The following is an 11046-nucleotide window of genomic DNA, read 5'->3' on the forward strand; positions in this document are numbered from 1 at the left end:
CCGCGGTTCGGGACGTTCCGTATCGGCACAGCCCGGCCCAGACCGCACCGGAGCTGGATCGGTTCCCCCCCCCCCATATCCCGGTGCCACCAACGCCGGCTCGGCAGCTCCATAAGCGCAACCGGGGAAGCCTCGTTCCGGGGAAGCCGAGGCACGTGGGGGGGGGGGGGGGATGGGGAGCAACAGGAAGCGGGGGGGGGGGGGGGGGGGAAAGGAAGCTCACCCCAAGAGTGCCGAGAAGGATCCCGCCCCGTCACCCCCCCGCAGCCCCGGGGACCCCTCATTGGGGGGGGGGGGGTGAATTAGGTGACCCCCCCACCCCGGTTAGACGCTGGGAAGGACCGAGCTCCCACCAGCATCGCTCCCCCCCCCCCCAGGTGACCCCAAATCCCCTCCCCCGCCTCGGGGACCGCCCCCCATCACCCCCCCCCAAGGGCTCCCCAAAGCCCCACACCACCCCCCAACCCCCCCCAGCCTCTCCCTCGTGCCCCTCCCCCACCCAAGATGGCAGCCGCTCGTCCCGCTTCCTGCCCGCCGCCCCCTCCCCCCATTCCCGGTTCCTCTCCCCCCATCCCCCCCCAATCGATGCACACAGCGCAGAAGCTCCTGAGCGGCGTTTTTTACTGCGGGGCCTCAGTGGAATGTGGCGGGGCCGAGGCCTCGCAGGGCCCAGCAGCCGCTCGGGGTCCCCCTTAAAGTCCATTATGGGGCAGAAAACGGGGTCCCCCCCCCTCATGTACCCTTCAGTCTCTCAGCCCCTCCCCCCCCAATAAGTCCGTCGGGTTCGCCCCCCAAAGAGGGAGGGGGGTCAAAAGTCCCCCAGCCCACACGGGGGCGCTCTCAGCTGCCCCTCAGTCCATCCGGCCCTCGGCGGTCCCCCAGCCCACGGGGGGGCGCTGCACACACAGTCCGCGCTTCTCCCCCCCCCGGAGGGGGGTGGTCGAGGTGGGGGGGGTGGGGGGGTTGGGTCCTTCTGCCGCCTCGTGGGCCCCGTTTTGGGGTGGGGGGGGGGTTGTGGGTTCGGCCGGCGCTCAGCAGCTCAGTAGGCCGGCACCTGGTGCTGGTGCTGCGGGAGGAGCTGGCAGCCGCTGTTGACGTGGCTGAGCACCTTCTGCTTGAGCTGGGCCACCTGCTCGCGGAGCAGGCTGGCGGTGGAGGCCAGCTCCGTGTTCTGGCTCTTCAGGCTCTTCACCTTCTCCTCCAGCCGAGAGATGCGCTCCAGTTTCCTCTTGCGGCACTTGGAGGCGGCGATTCGGTTCCTCAGCCGTTTCCTCTCGGCTTTGATGCGCTCCTGCGTGTCCATATCGATGGGGGACAGCGGGGGGCTCTCTCCGAAGCTCGGCACCTCGGGCACGATCTGCGGTTCGTCTTTCAACGGCGGCGGGGGGGGAGGAGGAGGAGGCGGCAGCCGGGGCGGCGGGGCCGCGAACGGGCCGGGCTCGGCGGCGTAGCTGACGGCGGGGTACGTACTGAGGTTGGCGTACACGGGCGGCTCCGGGGCCAGGCCGGCCGCGGGCAGCTCCGCTCCGCCGCCTCCTCCTCCTCCTCCGCCTCCTCCCGCCGCCGCCGCCGCCGCTCCCCCGTTGGGGCCGCCGCCGCCGCCCAACTGGTTCTGCTTGTGCAAGTCCTCCAACGCCTTGACGAAGCCCTCGGCGAACTCCTGCTCCTCCGAGGCGGCCGCTTTGGGGTACAGGAACTGCCCGCTGGTCGGCGTGGTGGTCACCAGCCCGTTGGACTGGATGATGAGCCGCTCCAGCTCGGGGGAGGCCAGCTTCAGCAAACCCAGCTCTGCGGATCCCAGCAGCCCCGCCGCCGTCTCGCCGCCCGCCGCGCCCGCAGCCGCCGCCGCCGCCGCCGCCGCTCCCGGAGCCTTCAAGGCCGCCGCCACCTGCTCGGGCAGCGCCAGGCCGAGCGCGTCCTTCTTCATCATGCTGCCGCCGGGGAAGGGCAGGAGGAGCCCGCTGCTGCCGCCGGAGGTCGGGACGAAGCCGCTGCCGAGGCCGCTCAACACATCATCATGGTAGAAGGGTGTTTCCATCCTCCTCCCCCGCCCGGCTGCGGGGGAACGGGGCGGGGGGGAGCGCAGCGGAGGAGGGGGGCGCGGGGCCGAGCGCGACGCTGCTCCGGTCCGGGAGGGGGGGAGGGGAGGGCGGGGGAGGCGGCGGTGCCCACCGGCCGCGGCCCCGCTCCTCCGCGCGCACACACGCGTCTGCCGCCGCCGCGGCCCCCGCGCCGGTTTAAATACGGCGGCGCGGCGGCGGTGACCTCACCGCGCGGCGCTCCCATTGGCTGCACATGACGTCCCGGCGCGCCTCGATTTGCATAAGGGGCGTGGCTCCGCCTCCCGGGTCGGGGGGGAAACGCGGTGGCGGGGTTGGGGGAGGCCACGCCCCCTATTGGCTCCGCCGTCGCCATGGAGACCGCCGGGAACGGCGCACAACAGCGCGAGGGCCGCCGGGATGACGTCATGGCGGGGGAGGGGCCGCACGTGGGCCCCGCCGGGACTCAACGGGCACAAAGGGAGCGGGGGGCGGCGGGCCGTGCTCGGGCCTGTCCCTTCGTGCTCCGGTTCCCCCCCGGTTCCCCCTCCGGTTCCCTCCGTTCCGCAGCGGCGCGGTGGGGGGGCGGCGGCGGCCGCGCGCGTCACGGCTGAGCCCGCGGGCGGCTGAGGGGGCGGCGCGGCGTCAGCGCTTGACGTCACCGACCGCGCACGGCGGACGGAGCCCCCCCCAAACCCCCAACGGGCCGGAGGGCGGCGGGCGGCCGCGGGGTGCGCACCTCCCCCCATATATATATATATACACATATATACACACATATATACACACACACCTCCCCCATCGACCGTCCCGGGCCAGGCGGGCAGCGAGGCCCCGGGGCCGGGCTGGGCCTTCCCGCCCAACCCCATCATTATGGGCGCGGCCTGCACGGCCGGTTCGGGCCTTCCGGCCTGACGGCGGCGGGGAGGAGGGGGAGGGGGGGGAGCGGATGGGGACGGGGCCGCGGGGCGAGGAGCTGCGCTGTGGGGCTGAACCACGCGTCCCACATTGCCCCGCGTTGCCCCCCATCCCCAGCTGAAGGCTCTCCTCACTCCCAGCTTCCTTATCCCAACGAGCCCTTAACAAAGGAGCACTACTTGGGTGTCCCCAAGCACAGCCTTGCCCCCCACTGCCCTCCTCTGACCCCTTTTCCCCCTCTGTTAAGGCCTGTACACCACACAAAGGTCCTAAATGCCACCACAAACCTCAGCACCCCGACCCTATTTCCCCACAATATCCCCTAAATCTCCTCCATAACGGGCTTGTTTGAAACACAGCCCAACTCAACACCAGCACCTGACAGCCCCAGTGCTGCCCCAAAGGCTGCAATGCTCCCTCCTACCCCATAGCCACCACTATGAGCCTGAGCCCCCACACTGGGAGGGCACACAGGGAGGCCATGTTGCTTTTAGGGCCTGGAATGGTCCAAAACAAGAGGAGAAGAAAAAAAAAATAGTAATAATAATAATAAAAAGGAAAAAGGAGGAGGAGGTTTGACGTGTATTTTTAGTTGCTTAGCGCAGCCCTCAAGTATTTCAGCAGCCACTCCCTCCGCGTCGCTGCGGTGTGTAACTATTCCTGTGCTGCTGCCTCCCCAACCAGCGCCGGGCTGTGAGTCACTGCGGGAACAGGCCACACCAAATGTCACAGCTGGGAGTTGGGGAGCAGCGTGGGGCTGTGGGGTCACTGCGGTGGGCACGGTGCCCTCCCCATGCTGAGCACGGAGCTGGTTTTCCTCCTCCTGTTTGACCGGCAGAGGGTTGTTGCTTTGCAGCCACGTTTCTAGGGCAGGAAGGGGTTTGGGGAGCACAAAGTGTGGCTGTAGAGGCAATGAAATGCAGGGGGAGGGCTGCTAAGGAAAGCAGAACAGCAGGGCTTTACAGTGATGGGAGATTGAGGACAGCTCTGCCATGAGCCAAAGGTCCTGTTGTCCTGGGTTGCTTTATCACCTCAGCACTGAGTATATAACTCCAGCCCATTGCGTTTCCTTCTTCACACAAGCAGCTGTAAAGTGGAGTTTGTGTGGCTGGAGGCAGGGAGGGAAGGGAAAGTCTGACACAGGGCTCAGGCTGCGCTGAAATGCCACATGGCTGTTTACACGGAGCGAGTTTCCAACAGGAAGGACACACGTGCCCCATTCCCACTGCTGGGCAGGAGGCAGCAAACACAAACAGGGACCCAACTGGGGGAGGGGGAAAAGCACCATTGCAGCCCATTCAGTGCCAATAGGAGGGGTGAGCACTGAGCAGGTGTGGGGCTCTGTAGGGCTCAGTGAGCAGGGGGCACAGGAAGGAAAGCATTGGCAACAGGTTGGCTGTTTATTCCTAACCCAGCGCTCTGCACAAGTCTTAGAAACATTAAAAAATAGAAGTGTGTATAAAAGCACGTCCTGGATTCGTTTTCTCTTCCCAGCAGTGCTGATGGCAGGGAGGTTTCGAGGTGGAAATCGGGGGGGGAAGAAAGCAAACAACAACACAAAACTAACAACCCCAGTAAGAACCAGTTACAATATCTGCTTTTACCCCCAAATTAAACTTATTTCATTTGCTTTCAGAGTTCAGGCAAGGCCCAGAGGCCCTTTCTCCCCTCTTCCCCCCCCCATGTCCCCATACAGGTTTCCATTTAGGATCAGCCATGGTTTTTTTTGGGGGGTGTTTTGCTCATGGAGCTCTGCACCCCTTGGGATGGAAGACTCAGAGCAGCCTGAGCTCAAGATGCAAAGGACCTTCCTTCACCTGCAGGAGCAGAATGTGAAACCTGAGGGAAAAGGTTTGAGCAGCAACCAGAAAACGAAATGACAAACGATGGCAGCCAAATCAATCCCTGTGTATCATGAGAAACACGCTTGGGAAGCGCTGCTGTAACTCAGGAACCAGACTTTGTGTCAGAGGCACAAGGGGGAAGAGCACTCGATGCAGGGGAAAAAGAAACAAAGCGTTTCACCTTAAGGGCTCGATTGCTTTCAGGAAGAAGAAAACAAGGCCAAAAAGAAGCAGAGAGGAGCGAGGGGCGCTGCAGCCTTGCAGAAGAAAGCACAGAAAAGCATTTCCTTTCAAGGGAACTTCTGATCTGGAGTCAAATTGGATCTATACTAACTGGGAAACACTCAACTTATCACAAAGCAAAATCCACACCGGTTTTCCTTTAAGCTACAGAGTCAGAATGAGCCCAAAAACACACTGAGCCCAAAACGGAGGGTGAGGAGAGAGCCTGAAAGCTTGTTCTGTTCAAAGCCAACCAAACCAACCCCTCGCATCAAGACACCACATCATGGAGTTCGGTGTTTATAAACCAAAACGCTGCGCCCGAATGCGACCAATTGCCCACGTTTCAAGTATGAAAACTAAATGAAAAAGACAAACCCAGGACACACAACCGAGCCTGAAAAGCCTTCGCCTCGGATCTCACCGCATACAGGAGATCCTTGTAAGTTAAACACAGTGATCCCAACAGATTCAATAGGGCTGAAGTCAGGTAGTCAGGTCCTTAACCTTTTTTTGTTTGGGCTTTTTAAACCATCTCCAATTACAAACCGTCTGGCTAAAAGGAGCCAAAGAACTTCATTCTATCGGATTAAATAGCTGAGGGGCTTCCAAACAACATGATTCGGGCACGGATCGACTGGCGGAAGAGCAGAGATTGAACTGATGGCAATCCTGAGGTGATAAAACGGAGGAGCATCGTGGCACTGTCCCTGGCTGGGGCTCACGCAGCCCCTCACTGCTTTGCCGATTGCCTGCCTGGCTTCTTTTCCTGTTGGCCTCTTCCACTGCCTGGTATTCCTCGGCCACGGCCACCAAACACACCTACAGGGTGAGGAGAAAGAGCAGAGATAGAACAGCATCAGCGTGAGCCTGTTACCACATCCCAGAGCTTCTCTGTTTGTGATGCTTTCCCAGATGCGTGCTTGTTCTACAGCCGTTGTTGGGGCAGAGAGGAGACACTCGCACTTCTCCCTCACCAATTCCAAAGCCTGTCTGCATTCACCAGGGGCACAAACTTACCTCCTGTCACTGGCAGCTCAGCACTACCTCCCTGGTGCTTTAATGTGCCCGCTGGCTAACTGTGTGTCATCAGAAATTCAAGTGTATCTCTTTTGGAATATAAAACCCAAGGAAGAGAGACCCGGTTTGAAAGCGAGCCATCTGTCAGCAGTGGGATCAGAGTTATGCTGCACCCCCTGAAAGCTGTCAGAGCAAAGCAAACCAAAAGCAACAAAGAGGGTGACTCAGTTTCAAGGCTGCTCAGCTACAGAACAGAACAAAATATACATCCATGTCTGTCACCACCTTGATTCTGGACGGGGCGATCCATCAGTGTGCAGAGGGAGCACAAAAGCAGCAGCTCCTGGGGGCTGTGCTGAGTCCCAGACACCCTCATACCACATCGCTGTGTCCCCCCCTTCTGCCTTGGGAGCTGCTGACCGCCTCCAGCCCTGCCCTCCCAGCTCCAATCTGCTGCAGACAATCAGGGGAGCAGCCTCTGGAGCTCTGTGCTCTGGTTGCTCAGCTGAGACTTGTCTAAACCAGAGAGGAAAAAGATTGCTCCTAACCCTGCAGCCCTTTGGAAGCAGCTGCAGCCCCGCAAGCACCTTGAGAAGCTGAGCAGAGACTGCACCACTTCTGCACTGGGCAAGGCAAGAAGACGAAGGATTACCAGTGTCAGAAACAATAATCCTTTCAACTGTGTGCACAATTACAGCTTTACTTCTGCCTGCTGGCCTCCCAACAAAATTGTCCTGCCCTCTTTTTTTCTCTCCCCTCTTCCCCCTTCATGTCTCAGTAATGAGAGCCAAACCTCTGAGCTAATTAGCAAATGCTGAAGCTTCCCTTTAAAATATTCCATCAGCAAATTTAAGCTGCACATCAAAACAGCGGGGAACTCCACCTCAAAACAGAACTCGGCCCCAGCTCTCCACAAGGTGGATATTTCCACAGCAGAGAAAATACTTCAGTCGAAACGTTTGTCCAAAGAAACACGTCCAAAAAAGCTGCTGTGCCAAAACGCTTTGGAAGCTGAAAAGGGAAGGAGGAAAAAATAAAAGGAGCCTTCAGATTGTAAAGGTCACTTCTGCATGCTCAGAGCTGATGGGAGGCAGCAAAGGGAGCAGCCGTCGCAGAGGGATTTTCCTCCTGCAGTCCCTGTGGATGCGGCTCTTGGTGTGTCCCAGCGTGGCACGATGGCCCCAGGTCCCTCCCAGGCATCCTACTGGGCTTCCTCACGTAGTCACAGCACACACTGCTCATTAAGGGCACTCCACGGAGACCTGGAGTTCCTTTTAAAACCCGGATCTCCTGAGTTGAACTCAGTTTTGTTGTAGCAAAGCAGTTTGCCTGGCATTTAAGCTCCTACTGCAGGCTGAGCCTGCGCTGAGGATCCCTGGGGCTGAGCACAGTGACCACAAAGTGAATTGTCAAGACGTGGCAGGAGGTGTGAGCACAAGAGAGAAAGGCTTCTCCGGCATCCAGCAGGACTGTGCTCAGAAAGGGCAACTATTTCCCCAGGCTGAAGTACTCCATGATAACCCAACCACAAGAAATGGGACGGGGGAGGCGGAGCAGGGTTGACCTCTTTCTATGTAAGTGGCAACCTTTTATCAGAAACAGGAAAGATTCATTTGGAGCAGGAAGAAAACAAACCTTCAGATATGTTAAAAAGAAGCAGCCAGCAGAACACAAGATCAGAAATCTCATCCCAATGGGAGAAAAAGATGGATCTTTTCCTACCACTGGGACGCTCAGATTCAAGTCCAATTTCAAACAGAACAGCCACTTGTTTCCCTCCCACATCTGCAAAGTCAACAGACACCAGAAGTTTGGTGGGGCCGTGTTCAGTAACTGGCCAGGAGGGGCAGAAACAGACGGCGTCAGAGACTCCCTTAAGCTCCTGCCCAGCCCAGGAACGAGGCAGGCTCATCCCTGGCACGTCTCCTTTTGGCAGAGGCTGACTTACAAGCCAGACAACACTCACTCAACTAGATCTTGCACAGGAGCAGCTCCAGCTTCTCACAGACCAACAGCTCTGGGTTCAAAACCGAGAAGCATCAGCCCTTCATTGCACAAGAGGTGGAATTTAAAGGCAGGAATTCCAGTCGCCCCTCTCTGAATTGAAAAGCAAAAAGGATCGTTACCTCGTCCAGCACCTCCAACACCGCGGCCTTTCTGCTGCTTCTGCTGTTGCATCCCACCACGGCCTCTGCCTTTGGAGACCACCTCTTCTTTCACCATGTCAATTATCTCATCGGGGATCCGAAGGTATTTAATTGTGCTGCCACGGATGTAACACTCTGGCATTCTCCAGAACTTGTCCCCATCCTATTGGGAAGCAATGCGTTATGCTAAGAACAAAACCACGTGCTCTTAAGTAGCTTTTTGACGCTTGAATATTTCCATCGCTTCTGAAGCGTGTGACAGATTTCATAGTCTGTTCCGAAAGCAAAACCCATCATTAGCTGGGAAATTCCTCTTTTCCCTCTAAAACATGCAGCCCTACAACCTGCTGGGCAGTCAGGGGCGTTCAGCCATGAGCCACTGAAGTTTCAGCCCGTCCACAAGTGCCTTTGACTCTCACAGAAAGCGAAGGGAGAAGAAGTTGAGGAAACAGCACCTTCTCATACAAGAAGAGAATCGAAAGTGGGACTGGAGAGGGAAATGTGGTAAGTTAAACGCAGCTGCTGCAACACAGGGCAGTTCCAGCACATATTTCCCCTGCAGAAACCCCAACCGGAGTCACCTAAAAACTGCACTCCTTTGCGGTGTGGATTGAGCAGTGAAGCAGCATCCAGCTGGGTGTGGGGTGAGCCCAGCAGTGCACAGGAACCGGCTGTGGAAAATAAGAGCTTACAGATCACGTTCAAATAAACCTCCGGGTGCCAAGTTATGGAGCAGCTGCCTCTGTGTTTTGTTTAAGGCAGTATCAGGGCTTGTGCTGGGACACAGCCCATCAGGGCTTCAGCTCCTGCGGCTGTGGGAATAGGAACTGCATGTGAAAGTTGAACAACAAGTGATGTAAGGGGGAGGAGGGATGGAACCTCGTGCGCTCGGCTGTGCTCTGCTGCAGGGCTTGGCTGCACACAGGCTCCTCACAACTATCACACATGGACAAAGTGTCCACAACGTCTCAGAGGAGTGGGTGAAACCAGAATGCCTCGTTTCACCTCTCCAGAATCAAGTTGTTACCCCCCACCCCCCCCCCAAGCACCAGAGTTATTTGGGGCAATGCAGCATGCACAGGCAAGTTCAGTGTGTGCGAGACAAGCAGCCTTCTTCAAACAGGCACCCAGCAAACCCCACCCTGCCTGGATCCGCCCGGCTGCACTTTGGCTCTCTATGCAGGAAGGGATGGAGCCAGGTCCCCGGCTTCCTCGTTCCAGCTCCCCGGGTAAACAGCTGCCGCAGCTCCGTGCCATCTAGTGGCTGATCCCCACCGTGCCACCAGGAAGGCACCAGCAGCACTGAGGGGGCATTTAGGGGGGTGGGGAGTGAACTGCAGACCACTCAGTGGGTCTAAATGCTGAGGAAGTGCTCTGCCCCCAGCAGCACAAAGCCGCTTTCTGAGGAAGCAGGATTAAAGGCCGGCATCCCCTGTCCTGCAAGCACTAGTAAGGCTTCCCCACCTGCCACCCCTTCCCAGTGAACTTATCTGCCCCATCAATCTGTGGATCCACGTGTTTTTAGGGCTCACTGCTCTGCCCTTACAGCCCTTCTTAAGCCTTTGCTCAGTCATGTTTAAGTGCAAACATCCCCAGCACTATTGGCCAATACCTTCCTGCCGTGGGTTCAACAGGCACGTTCAGCCTGCAGAGGGGTTTCCTGAAGAAGAAGGGTTTCCCTGACAGCCTCCCCTGCAGACCTCTGATGTTCTCAGGCACAGGGAGCAGCAGCAGGAACGTGGCCAGGCACAGGCTGGCAGGGACAAGACCAGACACTTCTGGCTGAGTTCAGAGCTCAAAGCACAGATCTCGATCTTCTTGGAGCACTTTGGCCACGGGCAAAAGTACCAGACGAGGCACAACCCGGGTAAACAAGAGGCCTTAATAACTCGTGATGTGGAGTTACAGGGCGAGAGGCGGGCACTGATGAAAGCCGGTGCTGTGCTTGATGGGGCTGCATGGAGCAGGCACTGAGGATGCAGCTCAGCACGGGGACAGGACCCGTCACCAGCCCTACACACCGGGCTCGATTCTTACAGCTCATAAATAACTGCATTACATTCACACTCAGGGCCACAAAGCAGCACCCACAGAGCAGTGGGGACCTCTATGGGTTGCAGGGCTGAGGATCAGGGGCTGCCAGCACCGGGATGGGGGGTGTCTGTGGGCACAACGGGGGTCCTGGCACGGAGCAGCCCCGCGGCTCCTTACCCGCGAGGTGCAGATCACCTCCCGCAGGTTGATGTTCATCCAGTTGTCGCAGCTCACCAGGTGCCCGTTGTACGTCTCTCCGTTCTTCAGCTCCACCAGCTGAAAGAAGCAGGGAGGGGGGGGGCGGTCACCGTGCCGGCACCGGGACAGCGCCGAGCCCGTAGGCCGCAACGGGAGGGGAACGGGAGGAGCCGGGACTCACCATGGGGTGGTTCTGCGCCGTCTTCAGCAACGACAGGGGCAGCTGCGGGGGAGAGAGAGAAAGGCCTCAAGAACCGGGAACCGCCTCGGAGGCCAACCGGGCCGCCATGGAGTACCGGAGTACCGGAGCAGCGGAACCACGGCTCGGCTCGGCTCGGCTCTGCTCGGCCCGGCTCGGCTCGGCTCCGCTCCCCTCCCCGTCCCGTCCCGTCCCGTCCCGTCCCGTCCCGTCCCTCACTCACCATCGTGCCGGAACCGCGGAGCCGCCACCGCCGCGCCGGGCGCTGCCGCTCAAACCGCCCCCGGCCCCTCGCGGAACCAATCAGAGCTCGGCGCGGTCCCCGCGGAGCCAATCAGCGCGCAGTATCCCGCCTCGGCCGTAAAGCATCGCCGTGGCTGCCGGTCCGCAGCGTCACGACGGTGCCGTAAATTGAGAAGCGGGGC

General features: G+C 59.2%; 2 protein-coding genes across 3 annotated transcripts; both read right to left on the minus strand.

Moving 5' to 3' along the window:
* Positions 1-1012: 1012 nt before the first annotated feature.
* JUND (JunD proto-oncogene, AP-1 transcription factor subunit) lies at positions 1013-2219 on the minus strand. Its single transcript, XM_072357302.1, has one exon. The coding sequence runs from the start codon at positions 2036-2038 to the stop codon at positions 1040-1042; it is 999 nt and encodes a 332-aa protein (XP_072213403.1). The 5' UTR covers positions 2039-2219; the 3' UTR covers positions 1013-1039.
* Positions 2220-4332: 2113 nt separating this feature from the next.
* Positions 4333-10956, minus strand: LSM4 (LSM4 homolog, U6 small nuclear RNA and mRNA degradation associated). 2 transcript variants are annotated; one of them, XM_072357307.1, is made up of 5 exons: positions 10845-10956; positions 10604-10645; positions 10402-10500; positions 8170-8353; positions 4333-5845 (listed from the first exon to the last, which is right to left on the minus strand). In XM_072357307.1, exons 1-5 carry the CDS (start codon positions 10845-10847, stop codon positions 5757-5759), a joined length of 417 nt encoding a protein of 138 aa, XP_072213408.1. In that variant the 5' UTR covers positions 10848-10956; the 3' UTR covers positions 4333-5756. The 2 variants fall into 2 exon arrangements, with proteins under 2 accessions (XP_072213408.1, XP_072213407.1); XM_072357306.1 differs by lacking the exon at positions 4333-5845 and having other exon boundaries at positions 7941-8353.
* Positions 10957-11046: the final 90 nt, after the last annotated feature.

Source organism: Excalfactoria chinensis, chromosome 26, assembly GCF_039878825.1.
Source record: "Excalfactoria chinensis isolate bCotChi1 chromosome 26, bCotChi1.hap2, whole genome shotgun sequence".
Classification (NCBI taxonomy): domain Eukaryota; kingdom Metazoa; phylum Chordata; class Aves; order Galliformes; family Phasianidae; genus Excalfactoria; species Excalfactoria chinensis.

Excerpts from the sequence above, each read along its gene's own strand:
- LSM4 (XM_072357306.1), bottom strand. Across the intron at positions 10,501-10,603 it reads CGGCGCAGAACCACCCCATG|CTGGTGGAGCTGAAGAACGG; the intron begins GTGAGTCCCGGC and ends TGCTTCTTTCAG. Across the intron at positions 8,354-10,401 it reads AGGTGATCTGCACCTCGCGG|GATGGGGACAAGTTCTGGAG; the intron begins GTAAGGAGCCGC and ends GCTTCCCAATAG.
- JUND (XM_072357302.1), bottom strand. The coding sequence starts at position 2,038 with ATGGAAACACCCTTCTACCATGATGATGTGTTGAGCGGCCTCGGCAGC.